Genomic DNA, 26483 nt, shown 5'->3' with positions numbered 1-26483 from the left:
TGTATTCAAATGTGCAAATGTGTACAAACATTTTGATCAAATGAATTCAAATGTTTGAATGTGTATATGTGTAATGTAATGTAATGTGTAAAAAATATCTGAATATTTGCTCCCAGGCCACAGAGCATTGCTGCCCGGCCACAGCATGTTTGCTCCCCGGTCATAGGGCGTTGCTCTCTGGCCACAGCGCATTATTCCCAGGCTACGGCATGTTGCTCCCTGGGCACAGCACGTTGATCCCCCTAGCAATAGCGCGTTGCTCCTCAGCCACAGCTCACTGAGCCTACCAGTATTTAGTAAACACGGTCGGTAGTTGGTACGTATGAATCCAGATAACCTGTAATGAGAGGGTTCTTACCAACTAAACCAACTTTTTTTCCAGTTTTTTCTTATCATTTGTATCAAATGTCCTAAAAATAAGCCATTAAATACCTGCAAATTACTCAAAAAATTCCAGGAAAGAGACTGTGCCCTCTGAGCAGTGGAATGGTGTTGGTGTTAAACAGGGGCCAGAAGTTTTGTGTTTAACAGCAAACAACAGGAACATATGCTAGAAGTGTAGTGGTAGTCAGTGGTGGAATCAGGTTATCTGAGGGGCAGGGGCAAAAAAATATAAAGGGCACCTGATACATTCAGTGGGCCCCATCAGCAGAAAATAACAATGCATGTTTGGTAAAAAGGCTACATACCCAATTAAGATGAACATTTTATAGGGTAACTCAGAATATAAGGAGACAACACCTCTGTATATATATAAAGGATTTACTTTTTAAACATTTATTTTGCAAACATCTCTGTAATACAATTTTCAGGGAATGGGTTATGTTTTTAATGTTTATTTCTCAAACACATCAGTAGTAAAAACGTGGAACTATTAACATTTTGGGAATTACCTGTTTTGAGCAGTCATGGAAGTGAGAAGCAAGATCGGTGAAATAAAAAGGAAAATTCTTTGGCCATGACTTTGTAAATATTAATGACCCTGTTATGGTCAACTGGGATGTCCCTCTCAATGGACAACAGCAGATGATCTGAGAGAGTCTGTTTCTAAGCTGGGTCTTGATCAACTTCAGTTTGTAGAATGAGCACTCAACTGATGCAGTTGTCACTGACAATGTAGCGTTTATTTTTTTTGTTTTTTCAGCTTTGGAAAGATTGTGTCCACATTATTTTCTTTAAGGCATGTAAGCATTGATTGGACATTGCTGATAGGGAGAGCAGAGGAAGAGTGGATTAAGTGCATTGACAAAACTGTCTTCCTCTCAGTCAAGGAATTGGCAAACATCCTTGAAAGACTGGGCAGCTCTGTCATTTGTCATGCATTTCCAGGTACTTTGGGTGGTAAGACACTGACATACAGCACAAGAACTGCACTAGTAGGGTATGTTTTTACCCTGACTAAGGCAGTTGTTTTCACTCCTCTCCGTTTGTTTGTCTGTTAGAAGGGCTACTCAAAAGGTTCTCTTCCAGATTTCATGACAGGATACATTTTTAAAACGCCTAGGCAGAGGTTTAAGTTCTACTGGGCCTCCATCTAATTGCTAATGGCTAATGCAAACAAACCTTTATTTTTCCCATCTCCTCCCTTGCTGCGTCTAGCTGCACTTTGCAGATTCCTTTGTATTGTCTTCAATTTTCTGTCTCTTCTTGTCATTTTGTAATCATAGGGCATGTTAATCCAAGCTAAAGGGTTATAAACACATTTTGAAGAAAGAATACTCTAATGATTTCCTTTTAAGGATTTACCACAAGATTGATTTCCAGTTTGTATGAAATATTTAATAAAGTGATGGCTAAGTACATATCTGGCTAGCTAGCTACTATCCATCTAGCACATTGTTTAGCATGTTATACAGCTTTGGACAGGTCTAAATATAAAACCAAACACAGTCCACAAACATTAGTAATGCATCCTTAATAATATTTATTCCTTGTTTTGATTACAAAAAACCTTGCTATGTGACCTACCTCACAAATTATATTAGTATCAATGTTACAGCTTAGACTGCACTGACCCAAACAATTTAAAGGGGATGTGACTGAGCAAACTAGTGAGTAGTACTCTATCAAAATTGAACTGAATGTAATAATGTCAGCTACAACAACTACAACATGTTTTAAGGGTGCTTTATTTTCCTAATGTTCAGCCTACATAAAGGATACATTAATTTTTACCATGACAGCCAGTTTACTCCATCGTAAGGGCATCTTGTAGGGCAAAGTATCTCATCTTGGAAGGGCACATCACCATGTTTTTCTCCCATTACAGTGCAGCCTATAGGGCATCTTTTTGTCATTGAAAAGGCACCCATTCTGCACTTAAGCTTTTCCAGTGTATGCTCTGCTGCCATGTTGTCAATAGTTATACGTTTGAGAGATTGCAGTATCATAATTTACCTTGTGTATTTCTCTGTCACTTCCTGGGTACAATGGCTCCTGTGTTTGGCTTTGCTGTTGCCCACCTATCCAATTCTCCTACATGTCCTGTGTGTTGCTGTATTCACTCTTCTTCAGTTTCTCTAGACTTTCTTCAGAGAGTCTGTGGTGGTTCACAATGCTCCAATCCATGAGCTGGTGTTTCACTATTGCCGCTGTTTGTTCCAGGGGCTGGCATTTTATTGCATAGATAGGTGAGGAAGAGAGGGAAAACAGCTGAAGTCCAGGTGAAGCTGAGATAGCTCTGAAAGCCACGAGTCTCCCTCCCTCAAGTGAGTGGAGTCTGCCTATGCAACAGAGTGAGTTGTGGACATCTGAGCACCTTGTTTCCCTTGTTTTAAGCCCAGACTCTACACTTGTCGGGATGGCGCTGTTAAATGCTTTCTCAATAGAGAACAAATCTTTTGTGCGTAATGATCTTGTCCTGTCTCGAAATTTAGATTTAGACAGCTAAGAACCTATCCAGACTGCTTATTGTTGAGGATGTTAACACTCATGCTGATTCTTAAAATGTTGCCACTAATTTGATTAAAATCTTAGAAAGGTACAGTGTAGATACATTTGACTTACTTACTTTCTCTGTTGGTACACAGGTTTTCCCAGCAGTCCCAGTGAATATGCAGCTCTGGCAGCTCAAACTGTAATTGGTCAGGTTTTAGAGGGTGTGGCACCATTGTCTGATGATGCCCGTGTCCAGGCACTGAGTATAACAATGACAGCTTTCATGGAGGCATGGATGGAACACATCCTGAAACAGAAGATAAAATTCAGGTATGTTTTTGGCCATAGCATCAAATATTGATTTCTACCACAGTGTTATCCATCAAATTGGTGACAGCATAGCTTAAGAATAGCATGTATGACTTAGATATGACAGCGGCTGGAACATCAATACAGTATCCATCGTCAGGAGACAATAGAAAAGCATTAAAATGTAGAATAAAGTTAAAATTATAGAGCGTAGTTTTAGTAACTAATAAAACTAGAAGATGTTTATGAAATATGGGTCTTTCTGTTTCTGCTTACAAAAAGCTATTGTGTCACCTTGCAGACATGGTAAATGTGGTGTGTGTGCGTGTATAGGGGGACACAAATGTTTGTTTCTTTATCTTTTTTCATCAACACAAATCATACATGTGTGATTCCTCATACATACAACGCACATTATGGGCATGTACTGTCTCATGTGTGACTGAGTATTTCTGATCAGGAGGGTCGTGGACTGTTTCTGCAAAAGGTGTTTATTTATAAATGTATTCAAAAAGATTTTTGATTCCACATCTGTCACAAGGGGGCTCATTTTCGTGAACCCAGTGGTGCAGAAAGGGCACACCCATGGCACACATGGATACAGGGTGGGATCAGTAAGAATACATTACCACACATTATAGGTGGGTGTGCTGGAGGCTGTGACAATCGTGGCCAATCATGTTTGCTAATTTCATCCCCTTTAAACACACATCATGACACACTGACAGTTTAGGAATCCCATGGAGCGTTTTCCTCAGAGGAAACATGTTGCTATCCAAGACATAAAACATTTCAGATATAAATACAGCAGCTAAAAATATACTTCCAAGAGTAGATGATGACTCTTTTTAAATTGAATTGACCTTTCTGGACACATTGATGATCCAGCAAACTCTAAATGTTACAAGTGTCTGTGAGATATGATAGGAATATTATACAGAGCTTAAAATGTATTTTTTTCTGTTTAACATATCAGTAATAAGTTATTGTATAAACACCTGCAGGAAACAGACCACCAACCTCACATGCATGTGTACATGTAACTGGGTATGTGGTACAACAGGCTGCTGAGACCTCTGAGCAGTGTTGTAATGTGATGTGTTTTATCTGCCTTCAGTGTGCAGGGCGCTCTCCAACTGAAGCAGGACTTTGATTCTATCAAAGAGTTAATCCAGTCAGACAAATACGGTCTGCCAGCTGAACTCCACCAACGACTGCTCAGCCTCAGGTATTGCACTTTAAATAACTACTTTCATCATGGTTGTGTGGATTTAGGATATTAAGGTATTTTCATTTGATTAATGCCAGACTTTATTATTGATTATATAGCTAAAGTGTAAAATTAAACTGTGAATGTTCGTGATCAGCCACACAATAGGAGTCCTCTTACAAACCCCTGTGTTTCATTGTAAGAAAGATCCAAATCAATCAGGTCCACATTTTTGTAACATTTCACAGATGTACCATGTATAGACACTTGCTTTAGTGGGAATTGGCTCCATATTTAAACATACATTGTTTTAGACCTGATCAGACAATTTCACTGCTGGCTCTTGTCAGTTAACAAGCCATCCATGAATGGAAGAATATAAAATAAAACGCACTGGAAAATGTTTCAAAAATAATAAATGACTTGCTGTTTATAAATTTGTCTCATGGGTCTAATGGCCTGCTGAAACTTTGAAAGAGCTACTAAAACAGTGACATTATCCAGTATAGATTCCTTGGAAAATGTAGTGGAAAAGCCAGGCTCCTTATATGTAAAGGTCAAAGTGAAGAGAACCTGATCAGTTACATTTTCTTGTGGTGATCAATTTCCATGACAGTAAGCAGTTTGGATAAGCCCTCTCTCTGTCTGCAGGGTTTTTCAGCAGGTGGACTCAGCAGTAGTTTGCTTACTCCAGCAGCCACAGGCCAAACCATACCTGCAGTCCAGAGCCTGGGAGCCTTTCACACGCTGCTGTAAGTATCACCCCAGTCAGTCAGTGTGTCAGGGAATGAAACAATATTTAAAGTGTGCTGCTTTAGAATTGAAATTTGAATAACAGAAGTTATCAAATTTAAAAATTAGGTAAATAAATATTGGTAATATTTAATTTTTATTGACCTAATTTTGTGCACTTCTTTCATTTTAGCTCAGTGTAGAGAAATACACTGATGCAGACAACCGCCTTACTGCATTCATGTATGACGACACTGTTGACACCACATATCAATGACATGCGTGCACCGAGATAAAAGTAATAGTTTCAGGGGGCCTACCACCCCTAGGGGAAACACTGTCAGTCATCTTTACTGAAGGTCAGAAGGATGATCAATGATTTATCTATAGAGCTCAGACTTTACAAAGTGCTTTGCAATTCAAATCAAATGAAAAGATCATTAACAGGGAAGTAATGGTTTTAATTAAATTCATAAATTGAATCATTAAATTTTGACACTGTTTGGATATACTTTCAACTGTTTGTTCGTCTGAATTCTGCATTCGCAAACAAAATGAAAAAAGTAAATTATAGTCATTTTTACCGAGACAAGTGAAAGGTAAGTTTACTTGTCCGAAAGACCTCAAAGGTGCCATTTGAGGTGCCTCAAATAATTAAAGTTGAGCCCTGTTGTTTAGTCGTGTGTTGGAGAAGAAGGTTACAAGTAGGGCTGTGGTCTGCTGGTCGACTGGTTGATTAGTTGGTCGATATGCTCTCGTCCGAGTAGATTCTCATTGGTCGAATAATCTCCATGTTACTGTCATAAGGAGAAAAGTGCTACACCAATAGCCTTCCAGGATTAATCCATTATTTCCTGTGGTGGGAGGGACAGACTAATAAATTAACTCACCCAAACTAATGGAGACTGCTACTGTACTCAATGTTTACTGAGCGTTAACTAAACGTACTGAACATTTACTGAAGTGTCTCTCTACAAAAGTAGTGTTACAGTTCATAAAGTCTCTCTGATTGTACTTTCTTCCTGTTTTCAGGTCAGTAAAAGTCTTTGTTTGAATCACATTTGAACAGTGCTTGCATGTGTTAATAAAACACTTAAAAGTACTCAAGGGCCTCTTTAACCACATGTCCTCTTTATGTGCTGGTAGACAACTGTGTACCAATTTTTTTAGGATATAACTGGTGGTTCTGGGAAAATTGCTCTCAGATGAGGGTCACTTTTTAAGATAGCCCAATTAGAATGAATGATATGTTTAATTTTCTGAGATTTAGTACTATAATGCGTGACAAAAAATGAATTGGAGGAATTCCTCTATTGTTTGTCAGACTTGCACAATAGATTGCTGCAATTTACGTGTCGGACTTCTGAATATCTGTATTCATTTCTGTATTCGGATTATACTGGACAATGGTGTGTTTTATACTGGAAATCAATAGAAATTCTGCTCCATTTTTTTCATTAAATTGCTTTTTACTGCCATTTATACACACAATACTTCTATCTATATGTTTAGCTGATTATATTTTAACCATGTACCTGAAATAATCTAAAAACCTTATAAATTTAAAAAACTGACTTACAAAGACAGACAGAGGGCAGCCAAACCGCCTCCTCCTGCCACTGGGAGCCTGACCACCACCCAGGATACTATCAACCTTGAGTGAATACAGATGATGAAGAGAAAAAGAATATATATATTATTATTATTATTCTGACATTTCACAATCTTAAAATAAAGTAGTAATCCCAACTGACAGAAGACAGGGAATGTTTACAAGGAGTTTCAATGTATTTGGCTTAAGTTTATGTAAACTTCTGACTAGATAGATAGACACATAGACAGATCAATCAGTCTGTGGCAGGACTCCTTTTTCTTTATGACTCTGGCTGTGTTTGGGCTCATTGTCATGCTGCAGAATAAATGCGGGATGATCAGACGCCTCCCTGATGGTGTTGCATCATGAGTGCCTAAAACTTTTGCACAGCACTGTACATAGAGAAATGAGAAAAGAGACAAAAGAGGGAAAAAGGGACAAAAATAATAAAATTATTAAAATAATAATTTTAAAAAAGAACAGAGGGATTTGTCCCAGAACCTACCCAAGTCTTAACATACTACATCAGAGCTAGTTTTTCTTGTTTCCTCATGCCTTTATGGCAGATGTCATTTTATTATTATTGTACAGTAAGTGTCAAAACAACCAGTCTACCTGCAGTCCAATATTACCTGTGTTGTGGATTGTAAAGTTCACAAGTTAGATTCAAAACCAATAGATCCCAGTCTCACACATTATACATTCAATGAGAAGCTGCAATAAACTTTCTGATTGTTTTTTTAAAAGGTGATGATTTTCTTGAAATTCAGTGTATGGCATGTGTGAATAGCACTTTTCAAGACAGATCGTATCATTATTCTACTCATGGGCAAAAATGTAATGAGACAACCTCCTCCTTTAAAGATCTACAGTATTGGATTTATTTGAATAGGCATCTATTTTGGTGATAGACAACTTCAATGGATACAGTAATTCATTTTTTTGATAAAGAAAAAAAATCAAACCTGTGTCACGAGAGGCCAGTGGCAATAACATCAGTGTGTAACTCTTCAGGTCCTACTAATAGCAGCAGAAACAGCATCAATGCAGCAGTGAAGAGCAGTATCACCAACCTGAGGAGTATGGAGGGTGAGGACATGACTCACTCTGATCTCTCAGTCACGACCACTGACCTCCCTCCAGTGGACCCATCCACCCCCGGAGAGCCCTACCTTGCTCCAAGGTACACTTTTACAACTCCTACATGGAGGCAGTGATTCATCAGTTATATGTATCATGCTTAATGCCCTCTCTGCCCCTTTAAAGTGCCTCATAATCTTCTGTGTTATCAGCGTGTGTTTTGGAAAAATAAAAGTAAGAACAAAAGTAAATCCTGTTGTGCAGCAGTGATGATATTCAATAAGAACTATAATGTCTTTGTGTTTGGCTCCCAGTGTAGCTCTGGGTGCTGCTCAGCAGGAATGGTTGGACCTGAGGATCCACCACAGTGCTCGTCGTTGGAGGCTGCCTGGACTACAGTGTCTTTCTAAGTCTGAACCCTGAACGCAGACCCTGCAGAGATCTGACACACACACAAACACTTGAGGATTTCAAGATTTTTATTGTCATTCTAACACATGTAAAGGAACAAAAATAAGATTGCTCGGGTCCCAGTGTAATAAGATATTAAAAAAAACAAACAAGAAACACATGTTAAAAAGGTGAATCTCTCTTGTTGTTTGGTTTAGTGACAAAAGGAACAAACATGGTTGAAAGGAAATATAGGCCCATAGTAAAAACGAGTTATTTTTATTGTTGGTAAAGTATACATTTTAAAGTATATAAAATAAGATCTTGATACCTCTGAAAGTTAATTGGGATGATGATTTTTTTTTTTTTTACTTAATCTAAAATATTTGTATTTGTATTAATTAAAAAAATGTTTTACCACTTGTCAGCAAATGTATTTTTTAATATTCTTGAATAAAATACATTTGTATTTATATATTTTGTGAACGGCTTCATGATGAAATATTTGTTCTGCACACATGCAGTTTTTATGCGTATGGTGCCTTCCATACTTTGATGTGTTAAACAGGAATTAGACTGTAAATGGTCTACATAAAATGCACTGTGATAACATGCAGACGTGCTGGTAAACCCATTTAATATATCAACTCAGGGGAAATGTTCCAGCTGCGGTAGGTGTTGTTATTATTGTTGCCTAGTCAGCTTTCCTCAAAGTAGAGCCTCTGTTGAGCCTTTTTTTTTTTTTTTTTTTGAATGGAAAGCTAGTGAAGTTTTACACCGCCATCATCCAGTCCATCCTGACCTGCTCCGTACTCGTCTGGTTCACACACCCAGAAAGAGAGAGACAGGCTGCAGCACATCATCCACTCAGCAGAGAAAATAATTTGCTGCAGCCTGCCCTCTGTCCATGACATCCACAGCTCCAGGGCCAGGAAATGGGCTAGGGGTATCTGAGTGATGTATTATAAGAGCTGGATACTGGACCCAAAATGGTGCCTGTTCAGTCCTATAAGAATTGCTGGTCTGGCAAGAGCAGGCATACGTCACTTCCCTGTCGTCGGAATGACCATGCCTGCTTATGGGTGAAAAGAAGCTGTGAAAGTGCTGGCGCAAAATTGGAAAAAACTGGTGGCAACATGCCTAAAGGCTGCTGCATCACATTTTGCATGTCCAACAATAATAAAAACCCAGTTTCCAATTTCCTTTACTTCCCCAAAGTTTTGGACAGTAAAAGACCAGATCTGTGGCTTCAGGTCATCCACAGAGATTATGAAAATGGTAAACTGTGGGATATGTCAGTGGCAAACACTTCATCACGGGTTAGTTAATGATGTTAAAGTCAACAGTTAAAAGTCAAAGTAGTGAATGTTGATGCTGCATTGAAAGGGCAGTACAAAGAACATACTGAAAAGACAAGGAAATCCCAATTTAATGTTAGCCTGTAACAGCTAGTTTGCAAGCACTGGCTGCAGCAAGCTGACTTTTCCCCAGGTTTGTTGAAAAATGTCAAAAAGTGTGTGGTAGACTCGCACATCCAAAAAACTTCAAAACAGGTGCTGGACCAAAGAAACAATGCACAAAAGAAAAAAGAAAGTCTGCACACTGTAGCTCCCCATTAAACTGCATCCAAAGAAAAAGGGAGTGTGCAGACTTTCTTCTTTCTTTTGTTGAAACATGTACTATGTAAAATAGCTTCACCTGCCTGTTCCCTGACATGATTTTATATCATGATTATTGTCATAACAATCCAAATTCAAAATATGCCTAAATGCTGCATTATCCTCTGCCCAGATGAAGTTGTGACCTGATGCACTGCAGTAAGTGTACTGACTCATTTCTGCTTGCCAACGTTTCTATGTTACTGGTAGCATTTTTGCTGCTATCAACCCTGTTAATTTAGCTATATTCTTCATTACAGTGGCTAATTACCCCCTGTACATTTAAACTTACACTGGTCTGCACAAGCACTCACAGGTCTCCCCTTCTTTTAGCAACTTCCTCACTAATCCCATAATTGTTTACATGCTATTGTTGGATCTGGGAGGAGCATGGCTGGTTATTAGAAATAATTAATAATTATCGGACGTGGCAGACATGACAATAGCAAGATGGCGCCGACTGGCGTCTCTGCACTCACCCAATTCAATGTATCAAACACACGTGTCTGATGATGGATAACGAGAGGCAGAGCAGAGCTGTGTACAGGGCCAGCTCTAGCCATTTTGGTGCCTGCCCCCCCCCAACCACATTCCATCAAAATTACCCCACCAGTAATGCCTCATCACCGCCTGCTCGTTCTAAAATATGGACAACTAACATCAGACACCACAATGGTTTTAAGACAAAAGTATATATTTTTATAAATTAAAATCACTTCTCAAACAAATTAATCACATATCAAAAAGGAATAAATTGTTAAATATTACCAACTACCTTTACCTGTAACATCCAAGACATTGGCACTTGACAAAAAGTGTGTGGTAGACACGCACATCCAAAAATATTTGGATGATGTCATGAGCCCAGAATGTTCTGGACTGTTCTCATAGGTTTTGAGTATTTCACTGCAATTCTTCCACTCATTAAATCCATTACTGATCAGTTTGTAGTTATGTTTTTCTGAGAACAGCTTACAGCAGAAGCAGTAAAGACTATTTTTTCTTGGAATATACCACCCAGCTTCTCTTGATTTCCTCTCCATTCACTAATTTTCTGTAAAGTGGTGGTGATGAGAAATTCTCCCATCCTGTCATTTTGGAAATGTTTTGAATATTACCTGATACGACCCTCTGCTGACTAACTCCACCCTCATCATATCAGACAGGACTGGCCAGTCAGCAGGATCTATAGGTGGCAAAAAAAAGCAGTCCGAAGTGGGACAAACACAAGACAGTCTAGCGTAGTGAACACAACCAAACAGGCAGCAAACTACTAACTACTCCTCAGAGCATAGCAGAACAAAGAGACTTGGTGGTCCGTCAATTCACAACAAACAACAACACTGGAACTGAAAATAACACACTTTCATAACCTCTGTCCAGATTTAAGCCTCTTACTTGTGTCACTTAAGGAAGCGAGTAGGGTGTGTTTCAGTCCATCTTTGGGTCTGGCTCAGTTCCTTCGCTTGGATGCTGATGGGGCCGTCCTCGTGCTCTTTCGGCAGGTTTCACGGCAAGTTGATCCTCGGCAGCGTGGCGGAGAAAACAGCGGAGTCGACTCAGTTGAAGAACAGAGGGGCATCAAGGTTATCTGCATCTTTGTGAACAAATCCCTTTCTTCCTCCTGCAGGGAGTGAGAGTGTTACTTGCAACAGCGGTCTGTCTCTCAGATTCGGTGATTGTGTTCGAGGTGAAGTCTCAGCTCATCCAGTGAGGGGAGGCTCTTCATACTCGGTGAGGGGAATTACACATGCGCAGGTTTACCTCCTTTAGTAAACTGGCTCATGGAGAAAGCAAAGCTTCGTCCAGCGCAGTTACAATGGAAAGGCAATGGGTGTTGGTGTGCAGCCGGTACTTCAAGCTCCAGCAACGTTGTGGCTGCATTGCCATGACTCCTGATGGTGATAGTGTGTCTCTGCCAATGAGAGACGAGAGTTTGGGGCTTCCTGGATTTAACACTGAGGTGTGAACTGCCATGGCAGGCTGGGAGATGGAGTCTGTGAGAGCAGCATTTTGGCGCTGGTCCTTTGTTTCAGGGGTTAAAGGACAAAGGCAGCCTCGTAGTCGGGCTTCAGAGCTTACATGTAGGCCTGCCTTTGTCTGACAACATGGTTGAGGCCCAACACTATTCAGATCTGCTAGTTACTTTAGCTTAGCAGTTAGCGATGACACTCAACAATGAACCCCTATTTCTTTCATTTTTTCTATAGAATGACACCAATCGTTAATCGGCAACGACATAACATAATTGTTTGCCTGACTGGCTATAACATTTGGGCTCCAAATAGCTAAAAAGCAATATGATTTTTCTTCTTTTATGCTATTAAATTGCGGGAATTGCATTTACCGCCAGTCAAATTAGAGGGATTTCTTTCACCCAAAACGGAGTGGGGGCATGACGCAAGGGCAAAATGACAAGCTGCAGCCACAGCAGGAATGCGTAGTATCTACACAGCACACCCACTGCACTACATGAAACACCCACTTGGTTAGGCTTAGGCATGAAGAGGGGGATGGTTAGGAGTCAGCAGGGTGTGTCATGTAACATGCTGTTAGGGTGACAACATCAGGGGGTGTGTGTCGTGTAGGGTTAAGGTAAGTCTGCAAGACTGTGTCTAGATGCTTCTCGGCACATACACCAAAAAAGTTTATAGCTTCTGGATTTACTTTCGGAGGTATGTGGCCCACTGAATATGCGCAGTAGTGTTTCTCTAACTGGCCCCTCCCGCAAATTCTGGGCCGGCCCCATAGACTTGTGATGACATTGTGATGACATCACAGATTTTTAAATCGCTTTTCTAGGCTTTAGGAAAGTTTTACAAATATAAAACCTCCATGGATCAAAATTCATAATAAAAAGAGTCATAATTGACCTTGTTTGCAGTTCGAAGTGTCCTGCCAACAGTTTTACAGAAGTCTCTTTTATAATGGCGGTCTATAGGAAAAATGCTGTTTGGGCCACAGGGAATTTTTTTTGCCATATCCTTACCTTGCAAGGCAGCTGGATTTGCGAGATTATGTAAGAATCCATTTTGTCAGGCTTCTGACCAATCAGCATTGTGAATCCAGCTGCCTCGCACGGTAAGTAAGTGATAGATGGTTCATCCAATCACCTGCCAAGTATTTTTGAAATTGCCTGCCCTTTTCCAAACAGTTTCCATGGATGACTTCTCAGATGGTTCTGTGTAACAAACCATCTGGCACGTCAGGTTAGCCATATCAAGCTCTTATAATACATCCATGGGGCATCCTGGCTGACCCCTCACACTGGCTGGCCACCACATATTCCAGCCCCTCCCCTCTGGGAGGAGATACCGGACAATTAAAACCAATACCATCAGACACAAAAACACTTTTCCCCCCTGCACCATAAAACTCATCAACTCCTAACCCTAATTAACTCCCCCTCAGCCACTTACCACTTTAATCCCCTTTTCACCCAGCGTAACAGTGTCATCATAACAGTGTCTGTGTTTTATGTTATTAGATTTTGTATTATGTAATATGTTATTTGTTTGATTTTTTTACTTCAATATAAATGTCTTTGCGTTTTTTCGAAAGCTGAACCAAGGCAAATTCCTTGTAAATTCCTTCTATATTTGGCAAATAAATGGTCCTTGAAAAGAGCCTTGAATCTTTTTACAACAGTAGGTGGCAGCACTCACCTTTACGTCTGTCTCGCGGTGGAAACGCGTAGAAGAAGAAACTAATGCGGAAGTGGGATAGTGTAAACATTGATTACTTCAAGGTAGTAGAGAATATTCAACCTAGATTAAGCATGGAAAGCCCGGAGTTAACTTTTACTTTGGCCTACATAGTGTTCTCGCTCTGCTTCGTGTTTACGCCAAACGAGTTCCGTTCGGCCGGTTTAACCGTCCAGAATGTGTTTTCATCGTGGCTGGGGAGCGAGGACGCGGGCTTCATCCAGTACCACGTAAGGAGGACCAGCGTCACCCTGCTGCTCCACTCTGCGCTGCCTCTGGGTACAGTAACAATCACGCTCACAGACAGGGTCGGGTCCATTTATTGTCATGATATGCTGCCATCTAGTCTATCACAAGCTGTCACGGTTACATACAGTATGAAAATGAACCATGAAGACAGAGTAGGAGAATCATGTTTACCCGCCCTCACTTTGTTATCGCTTTAAAGAAATCATAAACCCAAACACAGATTAAGTAACAAAGCAAGTTTATCTGATTTAGTTTAGCCACAAATTTTGCTGGCACAATGCTAACTGCTGCGCTGTCTATGGAAAACAGTCTGGTGTAGCGCAGTTCTGTCTGTGTAAGACAAGAGCAGTATCCACACGTCTGTCGGGACGATAAGCAAACTGATATCTGTCAAAAACATGTCAAACATTACCGAGACCGAATTGAAAAATACTGAGTAACTCTGCTAGTGCAATCTAGCATGAAGTCCCATATTTACATTTTGGCAATATCTATTGTCAAACTGTGTCGCCTCCATTCAAAAATGTGTTTTGCTTCTTGTTTCTTCAGTTGGATGTTGTTTTCTTCTCTGTGCAGAATGATGTAAGTGCAGTTTGTTTTCACATTCGTCTGCTGGAGGATAGTTTCTGAGCTCATCTTAATTCTTAGTTTAAGGGGCGGGCCTATGAGCAGGAGTTGTGACCTCACGAAACGTTATGAAGCTATTTTTTGCCCAGTATCCACAAGTGTGATGTGGAAACTTGAAGCCTCAAGTGCACATATACTGAGAATGGACTTTACAGTGAAGTGGGAGACATTGTAAATCCAGCAGTTAAATTTTTAAATGAGCAATATTTGCATATATTTATAGATTCTGGATTTTTCAATGAAGGAGGAGAAGTCGTTTTAATGAAGTAATTGGCCCTTTTGGTGGAAAACCACAGCTTACAGTATTTTTATAAATCTAATAACATGTCTGATGAGGATCTTTAGTATGTAAACAGTGCTGTCAGTTGGCTAATACACACTGTGAGCCTGCAAGAGACTTGATACTTATATTGGGTGGACACTGGACAGCGTTGGACTTTTAATACATAGTCTTCCTATTTTTGGAATGTGCAGGAGGACATTTACATGAACACACTTCCTACACTGTTTACCCAGTATGGATGTAAACATCCAAATAAAAGGTAACAGTCAATACCTATATACACAGTTACATTTCAAATCCAATGTGCTGAAGTACAAAGACCACTACAGAAATCTGAATGTTCTTGTATTGTACAGTATATTGTTGCTCCTATGTTTGTGTATGGGGCAGGTTGGTGTAGGTAGGGTGTGTGCCTAACATGGGGCTGTAGTGGATGTGATCAGTTTCTGATGTTGCTGTGCTTCATATTATTTGCATCCATGCTGTTGTTAATCTCTCCAGGTTACTACATGGGAATGTGTATTGCTGCTCCAGAAAAACACCTAGGATACATTCACCAGGTCAGTTTGTCTTTCTGTCTGTCTGCAGATTTATGAACACAGTTTGTTGTCTCTGTAAATACTGGACACATGAATGACACTCCATGATGATAACTGTTTTATCCATAATTCAGAGTAGGTATGTGATTGAAGGATGTGATTGATGGGTTTTATTGTGTGTGTGTGTGTGTGTGTGTGTGTGTGTGTGTGTGTGTGTGTGTGTGTGTGTGTGTGCACATGCCATTCTATATTTAGGTCAGGTGCCAGATATCAGATTCAGGAGCAAAAAAGTGGAGAGCATCCACATACTGGATTAACTCTCTCAAAACTTTATTGGACTGACAGAAATCCATGCCCTGCCACATTTTTATCAGGCAAATGGCCAACATTACAAAAGACTGGGGGCCATATTTTTCCTGCAGACGCCATGCCAGCACTGGACCAAACGTAGTCTTTATGCAGCTTTCCTCAGGTGCAAATCTTTTTTTTGAGCTTTTGTCTGTTTGATAATTTCCTGGCACCAAACAATCATGCTTGTACCCACAGAGGAGGAGAGGCGCAGCTGAGGCTGTGTTTATGCAGATTAGGCAGTGCAGTGTAATTTTGGTGCTCATTTGGTATGAAATTGCATTTGTGATAAAACCTGCTCAGACCACCTCTTATCACACATGCAGATGCAGGGTAATTTTTGTGGGTTCATTTGGTAGATGCGCAAGCACACAGACGTCTCCAAAATCACAAAACACCTTTCATTTATGTGAAGTTTTGCCCCTTTCAATTTGCTACACATTTTTTCATTTACTGCAGATTAACATGAGAATCAAAACGCAATTTTTAAGGAAGATTCTTACCAATAATACCATCCACATGACCCAGAGTTCAGAAATACATTCTGCTGGATGAGTGAGTTTCTCACAACAACTTGTAGAATGTTGGGTCTTTTCCATGTTTCTTAAACAGCTGTAGTCGACACACAGCAGCAGGAATGATTCGTGTGTTTCATCTACAGTCTCTCATTTGAGAGAGGGGCTGTGCATCAGTTTACGAGTGGATGGCACAGCACAAGAAACTTCATTAATTATTTAAATCCTCTGACATGCTGACAGGATTGGTCAGGATCTACGGTAATTAATATTATATATTTTCTAATCATCAGACTGTAAGGCTGTTACTCAGGCTGGAGAAACAGCCATAAGACCTCTTGAGTCTTTATACAAACAAACTCTAAAAACTCTTGACAAAAATCCAGTGCATTTCCATCACTGTAAGGTACTGGAGAAATACAATTGACTGAGCTTTGAGAATTTTAGATTATTCTCAAATTTGTGCCTAGTTTATAAAATTTTAAATGGTTTGGCCCCTCCTCCACTATGTGACTTTGTGTACACTCGCTCAGTAAGTTCTATTAGATCCTCCAGAATATCCTCTATACAAGATTGTACCATACCATTTCATCACACTGCATTTGGGCAGTCAGCTTTCTCTGTGAAAGCCACAACTCAGTGGAACCTACCTGATGATATGAAGAGCTGCAGTTCCACCAGTATGTTCAAAACCAAATTTAAAAAATCTGCTAAAAACTACTCAGCTCTGTAACCACTGAATCTAAATTTCATCTCATATTCCTCTCATTAACCCAAATAATCTTGCTTTTAATTTGACAAGCTTACATTATTAATTTCTTGTTGACATTGTGGGTGTATGTGATGTGCTATTGTGTGTAGCTTTATATTTTGTATTATGTGTCCTGTGTGTTTTTTGCTTTGTACTGTTTGTTATTGTGCTGTTATATGTTTTAATTGTGACCTGCCAAAGGGATTGCAGATGAAAATTAGCTATAAGCTAACTCTGGTACAGTACATCAAATGGTAACATTTATCTTAAACAGTGTACTTGGTTCCAATAAATACATAAATAAAAATAATATAGATTCTAAGTTTAACAATAAAATAAGTAATGCAGTTATTGGATGCCTCTGACCTCCATCAAACCTGTCCGGACATTTTCATTACATAAAAGTCAGAACTGAGTTTAGAGAATCAAAATACATTTTCTGTCATGTCATGTCTGGCTGAGCCCAGAGTGTGCCAATGTTGATGGTCAGGAAAACTACAAAAAATGTGTTGGTCACACGCACCATGTACCAGGAATTAGGAGAGAATTTAGAAACAAATCCAGACAGATACTCTCCACTGCCTCAATGCGATGTATCTGTGTGAAGTCAGACAATCTTTCAAATTTTCTGTGCTCATCAAGTTTTTATGTTTTGAATCATTTAAGCACATTTAAGTTTAATGAAAAGGTTTAATGAATGTAATATGCCCAATTCGTTAATGGTGACTGATCATGTGGTTCCAACTGTGTTTTCACTGTAAAGACATCCTATCAATCTCTGAACCACAGACACATTTTCAGATCTATGTTGTGCACAGTGAAGGAAGTGCAGCAGTGACTGGACTAAATTACACCTAAACCTGTTTAAACTCCCCAAGCAAACACTAAGCTACGGTATCAAGTTTATCCTCCTGTGATCAGATAACCCAGTTCTACCTGCCATATCTTCAACACACTTTGTGTTCCATTGTGACTAAAACCAAAATACTCAGCAACAACTAAGTCACTCCCCTCTGCTGCAAAAGAAAACTACTGGCAGTACAGCAGTGGATGTATTTGAATATTCTGCTGACTAAATACTCTGAAAATCTTTTCTTATATATAGATGTAATTTTGTGGCGATATATTTATTTGTCAAAACTATTACATTCAAATAAATGAAAAATTGAGGGCCACAATGCATGATGAGATATTTATTTTGTCATTCCTGCCGCAGGTATTAAATGTAAAGTCTTTGACTGTTGCTTTTTCTTTCATCTTTTATGAATCAGTTGTTCTTTAAACTCTATGCTGATATTTTTTAATGAAGTGTGGAGAGCGTCTCAGATGTTCTCTTTGTCTGCAGAAGTTACCAAATGTTGGTGAACATCTACATGTTTCCTCTGTGTTGTCACGCTGTCTCCCACCAGGTGAGTGACAGCTGGAGAGCCTTTCTCCTCCTCTCTCTCAGCCTCCAGTTGGCCAGCTGGACACTCATCATCTACTGGTCCCGCTATCACTGGCACAACCATCCAGTCAGCCGGGTCCTGCAGGCTCATGTACAGCCTCCTCACTCCAGCTGGGGCTCTGTGGCAAGCAACATCAACACTGAGTTCAGACGCATTGATAAATTTGCTACAGGGGCGCCTGGAGCCAGAGTTATCATTACTGACAGCTGGGTGTTAAAGGTGTGTTTGACCTTACTACCTACTATATCAGTGCTAAGTGACTTGATAAGCAAGCAAGAAAAAAGAGTTTTTCTGTGTGTCTGTAATGAAACATCAATAACAAAATGCAATGTCATTAAATTATAAATTATTATTAATTTCATGTTAACTGTCAATAAATATTGGCATTTATGTATATTGACAAGAGAGTTTCAGGCTCTCATGTGAGCTGTTCTGGTAAAAATACACCCGGTCTGTAAAGATGGTGGAGCAGAGAAACAAGTTGCAAATAAGATGCTCCACTCATGTGTCTGGTAGACATTGGCACACTGGCTAAGCACAAAATGCAGCTAAATCCGGTGTACATGAGGGGTATAGGAAGTCACTGTACTGTGGTTACACGTGTAAATGGAAAAAAGTGGACTTGGAAGTGTAAAAATATGCTTTGTGTTATGGTTACATGCGTGTAGCATGAGTGAAACGTGAGCTGATGCAGGGCCCTTTTAAGCAGCTGTATTGATTAAAATAGAAGCGTATCTGTTATGGTAGACACGTGTGATGATTGTCCAACGCAGCTGAAATGCCTCCTGTGTAAACAGTACACCCCAGATGGATGGTCAGTCTCTCAGAGAGTGTGAGGTTCCTGCCTCCAGTAACAGCTCTAGGCTGTGAAGGAATTTTGGTGTGATTGTTATTGCAGGATCATGTGACCCACTGACCCAAAAAGACTTTTTGCCAAACACAATCGCTATACAAGGAGCAGCTGCTCTAAAAAGATCAATCCATTTTTCTGAGCATAACAAACACTGTAAAATGACCTAGGCAGGATGTGAAAGATGAGTTCTGGAGCACACCTTTATCAAGTTGAACTAAAAACATTTCACCATAGAGCATGTCTTTATCAGTGTAAGAAGGTTGGCTGATGTGCAGAAATTCCTTCACCTATACCCCAAAAAGACACTTTGTGTGATTAGAAGTTTATTCATGAGGTCCAGTTAAATGTAAAAAGTCTAGAATAGCTGTATCAGTAAATTATTTTCATGGCATCCATGAGTGTGGGGAGCCAACAGGAAGTCAGGCCAGAAGAAGACTCTACTGTCCATGTTCTATGGGCCCAAAATGCAGAAGCTTGTGGAAGCCTGACAAGCTTTTTCAGCATATGCACCCAGTGAATGACGTTTTTCTTAATACATCCATGCTAGCAACCCTGACCTGGTCAGGTGGGTATAGAGGATGGATAGATGGATGGACGTGTTTATCAGTACTGGCTGCTGTGATCTTTGGTTAAACTACTTGGGTCAGATAGACATATTGGAACTACTGGTTCTATGTGCACCTAGTAATCACAAAGGCCATTTTGTAAAAAAGCCACTTTATTGTGAAAATATTTTGGAAAAGTTAAAGGGAGAAATCTCCAGCACTGGGTTGAGTCACATGCTTTCTATAGTTATTTATCCTAGGGAAGGGGTGTAATGTTAGGGTATAATATTAAATATGATGATTTTGTTTGACCATATGTGTATCAGTCCAATTATGTTTGAACCCCTAAATGTTGGGCACTATGTGTTAAAAGGGCTATATCTCCCACACAGTTCTTTCTATATTGATGTAAGTCTACTCAAATTAAAGCTGAGACTTGGCACTTCAATGTAGTATCCATTATTTTATTTCAAACTGAAGAACAGAAAATATGTAATTGCCCAAATACATACGGTCTGGGTTGTAAACCACGTTTAAAGAAGGTGTCCAATTCATTCCTGTAAATGTTGCTCACTGAGCATATATGCTGCAAAAGTCTCAACCATGTTTTTTCCTTACACTTGCATGTCTTTGGGCCCAGTCCTGCTGCTGAGTCATTTGAGACCATGCACGTCAGAGACTACCACCGGCCAGCCAGTTCACTTCTTGTTGGCTTCCCTTTTTCCTGTAAGAGAAAACTCGATAGGTTAGTCAATAGAAGTAGAAAACAGGACAAACATAGACAAACTCAGAAACCAGCAACAATTTTACTTTGCAACATTCTGAATCATTAAGAAAACAACATCAAAACAGTGCTTGTATAACAGAACATCAGTCCATAAAGTTTGTACACAATAGTATAGCCAACAACCTGCTGTTGTTGGAGATGTATTTCCAACAACAGCAGGCTAAAACTCACAATCAGGAGCTGTTGAACAATGGCTCTATATCTCCACAGTTATAATCATAATGCACCATTTTATGGCATAAAGTGGTAATTAAACATAAACACAGGAAGCAGAGGTGTTAACTTAGAAATCGCTCATGACATATCCCTTGCGCATTGATTATACAAATATGCAATATACCTTTGTTGTTTTCACAGCCGACAGAACAAGGTGCAGACACCTGGGTTTGTCCCATGATGAGATAATATCTCATCATGGGACAAAGGGTCACAGAGTTCCTTTTCAAATGACTAGAGGGCCAAGTTGATACAGATAGCACCAATGGATGCTCTGAGGTCCCTTTTAATCCGACCTGCAGTGTCACAGTCTCTCAACACTACAAGTCATAGAGGGGTGATGACTCCAAGTAGTTTGTTGAGGTTTTGGAAGATGTCAGGAGGACAAATGTGCAATAGTTCCTTGAGAGATGGAAATTCCTGCGCATTTGCCAGTCTCTGACATGGGTGCTCTGTATCAGAAAGAGAAGAGAAAAGAGAAGACAGAAGGAGAAAAGCTGCCAGTGCCCTCATTATTCCGTACTGGTCCTCCTGGAAGCAACTGTCCAGCTCTGTCAGCTGTCTGTCGAGGATATCATTCCAGATGTGTTTTAGGTCATCATTCATTTTCACACTTTCTGCTCTTCCTAGACTATTTGTGGCCACAGATCACAGGGTTGCAGGGAGGCTTCTCTCTCCGGACCCAGATGTGATGTCCCAGCTCCCGGTTCCTTTTTTCTGCATCAGCTCTTCTGTTATCTTCATCACTTCAGAATCACAGTCTGAATCGTCTCTAAACTGACCAGAGTTCTCTCAAAGGCCCTCAGTAAGGTCGATGAGAGACTGACGCTTTTGGGCTCTGTAAACCCTGAGTTGCTTTGTTTTATTTTGTTGGAGCAGGGACTGTACCTAAACTTTTATTTGACCACAGCACACTCAAGTATTTCTAATATTATATTGAGTACCTGCAGTATTTTGCTCACTGCTCCAGATCAGGAACTTAAGCGCTTGTCTATGGATCGCTTCACTTCCAAACACGGGTTCCCTAGATGGAGCAATTTTTGCGAAGATTAAAGGATGTATGGAAAAAGATTGGAAACAGAATCAATGGAAGCTTTACTCTATCCTGAGGAAAATGGAAAAAATTTGGTGAAACATCGTAGCAAAAAAAGTTCATCATAACAAAGAATGTGATAAGATGCCCAGACACCTTTGATGCTGCACAGAGGATCAAATTCAATCTATGAGAATTACAGTGGACACTCACAGCATGAGGAAAAGTTTGTTGTAGAATCACATGCACACCTCCCTTGTTTCCTGATAGAAGAAGAAGGCCCTGTCAAAACTGAAGCCAACACACAGAGGCGAGTCAAGTTGCAGTGGTTCAATCCCCTATAATATGTTCTTTGAAATACCACTTGTACTCATGTGACTTGTGTCCATGAACCCAACTGCTCATTCTTTTAACAGTTTACAAGTTTAAGCTTGAACTCACTGACTCGAGCAGCTCATTTTGTACATCTGGACTCATCAATGTTCCGTTTCTCGACATTTGTTCTAAATGATTCGGTTCTGTGGATCATAACTGCACATTAACCTCAACAGTTCTGTAAAATGTCCCTCACTGAGAGCATCTGTATGTTCCCTTAGTCCACGTCGGGGAATGTGCTGCTTGGTACAAAACAGTACAATATCCAAAACTACTTTTAGATGGTTCTTGATAAATGAATAGTCTGTTTCATCGCAGTCCGATGATTGAGCTCATTTCTTTGGCCTGCGGTTTGGCCGGCTTTGCAGCGCTGAATCTTCTATATCCCTCTCTAGCAAATGGCTGCACATTTTCAGAAAACTGCGTCCTTACTTACACTGTATTCCAACCAAGAAAACTGTCCATACTACTTAGATGAAAAGCATTTCGATGTCCATTCTTGATCATGCATGGGAATAACTTCAAATCTGGCTGTGAAGGTGGATCATCAATCACAGATAAATCGGTGGTAAATCTGTGTCAGTCTTATTGCTGGGGAGTAAGTGGCCAGGCTAACCTCATTGTGGACCAGTGAGTCTGAAGAACTGGGCTGTGTGGATTCCGTTTATGGAGGCAGAGGTGTTTCTTCTTCCTCAACTCTTGATTTAAAAAAAAAAAAAAACACATTAAAGAACTTTGTTTAGCTATTGTTGTCAGCTAGCTAGCTGGCTAAAGACAAGTCATCAATAAATAAAGTGTATATTTCTTTCCTTGTATGTAATTTTTAAATATTTATTGTTACAAAATGTACTTTGTTCAAACTAGTTGGGCCAGTGAGCAGTTATTGGTTTCCTGCCTGTTCCCCACACACATGAATGAGATAAAATAATTTAATCATATGGTTCTCTAGGCTTTCCATATGTTATATGACCGACTGGATCAAATTCTGATAGTAAATAATTTGGGTGGGGTTTGTGATGCTCAGAAAGATGTATTCACTGTTTTACAGCTGCTTTCCAATGATTGTGTATGCAAAATACTTTTTGGGCCATTGTGTGTCACGTGCCCAGTGAAATCACTTCACAGCTGGTCCTGGGTGCTTGGTATAGTTGCCTGAAAGATGATATCTCTGGTTCTGTTGCATCAATTTTGACCCTGGAGTACTCTTAAAATAAAACCCGCCTGTGACACATTTAACATGCACTATCAGGCATCATGCTAGATCTTAAATGATTGAATGTTAAGACATTGCAACACATCAATGTGCATACCAATATGAGCTTCAATTAAAAATAATGCTATCGACTTCATCAGGGTTGTGTCTGAAGTTGTATCCAGTTTACTGTGTTTTAATTTTGAAGGTATTGCAAATGGGCAAAAAAAGTCACCTAAATACATTCATCCACATGCCCCACCCCCTTTGTTTCCAGGTGACCACCTATCATGTCTACATGGCTTTACAGAGTGACTGTCATGTGACAGTGACAGGGTCCAGACAGCACCACCTGAATCCAGACTCAGCCTCCCCGATCCAGTTCCTGACCCTGAGAGTGGACAGCATCAACCCTGCTGTCAGACCCTTTGATATCAGGTATGTGTGTGTGTGTGTGTGTGTGTGTGTGTGTGTGTACCAGTGTCCTAGGCTACTTTTGGGGACAAATTTCAGACTCAAGATCAGTTGATTGGGAATGGCTTGTGACAAAAGCCATGCCCCCAATTAGGAAAAAGTTTTTGGGTCAGTGGTTAAGGTTAGGGTAAGGGTTAGGGTTGGGGTTAGGCAAGTAGTGGTTAGGGTTAGGGTTAGAGTAAGTCTCCAGGAAATGAATGTAAGTCTATGTAATGTCCTAAAAGGTGACCCAGGACAACATATGTGTATGTGTGTGTGTATGTGTGTGTGTGTGTGTGTGTGTGTGTGTGTGTGTGTGTGTGTGTGTGTGTGTGTGTGTGTGTGTGTGTGTGTGTGTGTGTGTGTGTTTAGGAGCTCAAGACCAAAAACATCTGCTGTCAGGACAATACTGCATATGCCATGTTCATGCCCAAAAAAGTTACCTCCTTGTTTCCAGGCTGAACTCTACAGAATATGCAGAGCTAAGGGAAAAGCTCCATGCTCCCATCAGAAACTCTGCCAATATAGTGATCCACCAAACTATAAGTGAACTATTCCTGGAAACATTCAGAGCTCAGGTGGACCTCAATCAGCCATATACACTCCCTGATGGACAGGTACATTATTGTTTGTGTGTTTATGCAACTGCTGCTCTGAAAAGTTCATAAAATCCTGTCTGATCACAATAAATGTGTCCAATGAATCAGAAGATGTCTCTCAATACACAGGAGGTGGAGCCCTGTATCGGCTGTATGCAGGTTCCAGCGGGCACCAAGCTGGTCAGACTCTGCCATGCAGAAGGTAAGAGTGTGTGTGTGTGTGTGTGTGTGTGTGTGTGTGTATTGGTGTATGTGTGTATGTGTGTATGTGACACTGCCTCTCATTCTGTGACTTTGGTGTGTTATAGGAGCTGATAATGAGTCAGAGTGCCAGCAGTGTTTCTGCAGACCCATGTGGTGTCTATCCTGTCTGGGTCGATGGTTCGCCAGTCGCCAAGACCAGCAAAGACCTGAGACCTGGCTGTCCAGCAGAGTCCCTTGCCCCACCTGTAGAGCCAAATTCTGTATATTGGACATCTGTGTGGTCCACTGACAACACACTTACAGATCAAACTGACCTTTTCCTCAAAATAATGTGGAGGTGTGTTTTCAACATTCAGCAACAGACCTCTGGAAGATGAGGAGTGGGCAGGACTTTGGACTGAACTTAGTAATGCACCTGCTTATTCTGTGCTCTCAGTAAGGATACTTAAAGATCATCTCCAGAAATGTTTTAAGATGTATATAAAATATTCTACTTTGAATAATAATGTGTGTCCACAAAAAAAGTTGAACTGATTGATTGTTGAAGACAAGATGTCTCCTACTTCACTGAAAAGTTAATTCTCAATGGATGTGCACTGGAGGCTTCAAGTATACAGGTCACATTTCTGTAATTTGTATACTGGACCACGATTGGCTCCAAACTATTTGTGATGTCACAAATCATGCTCATAGGCCCACCCCTTAAAATTTGATTTTCAGTGAGCACAGAGGAACTCTCAGCAGATGAATGTGAAGACAGCCTTCTAGTGCCAAACTTTGCACATATGTCATTCTACACAGTGAAGTTCAAACATTCAATTGTAGGAACAAGAAGAAAAACATATTTTTTTAGTGGAGGGGGACTTTAAGAACAGTGATTAACATGAAGTATGAACCTTAACTTGCTGTAAAGCAGCAAGATCATCAGTCTAACACTTTGGGGGATTCAGTAGAGATGATGTGCCTGCATGTCGTTCTTTAATGTTGGAAACAAACAACAGAGTTTCTATATTTTGAAAAGAGTTGTAATTTATGACTGCACCAAAATCACTGTGGATCATTCACTGTGGATCATTTCTAAAATATTTTTATTTGTATTGAGCAAACATAAATGTTATATTTAACAACAGGATTATCAACGGTAAGACAACAATATAACAATAAAAACTAATGAATGAATGAGTTTGTTGAACTGCAGTTTGTTCTGAATATCTGTACTTTAAGTAAAAAAGTTTTATCCTGATCAAATCTTATGATTTGCCTGCTCAAAATTGAGTGTTGCTGGAAGTACATACTTAAACATGCTATTGACAAGGTAACAGTGGGAAAATACAAAACTGGAGCAAAGTAATGTGATCTGTGTAGCTGTATGGATAGTTGAAGTGAGGTTATTGCTGAGGGACTTAGCAGGCTCAGCATATGAATGTGTGTGAATGGGTGAATGTGATTCGTAGTGTAAAAGCGCTTTGAGTGGTCAGAAGACTAGAAAGGCGCTTTACAAGTACAATCCATTTACCATTTAATTCAGTTCCCTGTTAAGATACAATGACTGTCTTGGGCTTTTATTTTGAAAAACTAGGTCCATCCCTTGTGTTGTTAATATACAATGATATATAATATATGCATTTGGGGCATTTATTTTGAAAAACAAGCCTCATCCTGAGTTTCCTGTTAAGTTACAGTTACTCTATGGGGCTTTTATTTTGAAAGACTGTTTGTCTGTGTCTGTGTGTGTCCTTTAAAACTATAAGAAGTTAGACTGAAAGTAATATTTGGGTGGAATAAACCTTTAAAACAGGTCTAAAAATAACTTCACAGCACACAGGTTGCTATGATGACAGTGCACCCCTGTGGCAAGGGTGAGACCATAGATGTATTATAAGTGCCTGATACCAGACCAAAAATGGCGCCC

At 40.0% G+C, this 26483-nt stretch overlaps 2 protein-coding genes across 4 annotated transcripts in view; both read left to right on the top strand.

The window, feature by feature from the left end:
* The window catches only part of ccdc142 (coiled-coil domain containing 142), a 36559-nt gene extending 27914 nt beyond the window's left edge, over positions 1-8645 (top strand). The window contains exons 15-19 of one of the 2 annotated variants that reach the window (XM_067598465.1): positions 3030-3207; positions 4304-4414; positions 5048-5148; positions 7737-7905; positions 8117-8645. In XM_067598465.1, coding sequence (XP_067454566.1) covers positions 3030-3207; positions 4304-4414; positions 5048-5148; positions 7737-7905; positions 8117-8225 — 668 coding nt within the window. In that variant the 3' untranslated portion in view covers positions 8226-8645. The remainder of the gene's footprint in view (positions 1-3029; positions 3208-4303; positions 4415-5047; positions 5149-7736; positions 7906-8116) is intronic. The other variant, XM_067598466.1, reaches the window with a different exon arrangement.
* A 4856-nt stretch (positions 8646-13501) lies between these two features.
* On the top strand, positions 13502-25738 carry tmem129 (transmembrane protein 129, E3 ubiquitin protein ligase). Of its 2 annotated transcripts, none has more exons than XM_067598467.1 (7): positions 13502-13833; positions 15215-15273; positions 18276-18533; positions 23593-23753; positions 24226-24385; positions 24497-24569; positions 24676-25738. In XM_067598467.1, exons 1-7 carry the CDS (start codon positions 13560-13562, stop codon positions 24858-24860), a joined length of 1170 nt encoding a protein of 389 aa, XP_067454568.1. In that variant the 5' UTR covers positions 13502-13559; the 3' UTR covers positions 24861-25738. The 2 variants fall into 2 exon arrangements, with proteins under 2 accessions (XP_067454568.1, XP_067454570.1); XM_067598469.1 differs by lacking the exon at positions 13502-13833 and adding an exon at positions 13848-14972.
* The last annotated feature ends 745 nt before the right edge of the window (positions 25739-26483 follow it).

This window comes from Thunnus thynnus, chromosome 9 (genome assembly GCF_963924715.1).
Source record: "Thunnus thynnus chromosome 9, fThuThy2.1, whole genome shotgun sequence".
NCBI classification, from domain to species: domain Eukaryota; kingdom Metazoa; phylum Chordata; class Actinopteri; order Scombriformes; family Scombridae; genus Thunnus; species Thunnus thynnus.
This window is presented reverse-complemented; position numbering and strand designations above follow the sequence as displayed.

Bases quoted from the DNA above. Each gene is read 5' to 3' on its own strand.
- tmem129 (XM_067598467.1), top strand. From the start codon at position 13,560: ATGCGGAAGTGGGATAGTGTAAACATTGATTACTTCAAGGTAGTAGAG. The intron at 23,754-24,225 runs GTATGTGTGTGT...CCTTGTTTCCAG, and splicing joins GTCAGACCCTTTGATATCAG to GCTGAACTCTACAGAATATG. The intron at 24,570-24,675 runs GTAAGAGTGTGT...GGTGTGTTATAG, and splicing joins CAGACTCTGCCATGCAGAAG to GAGCTGATAATGAGTCAGAG.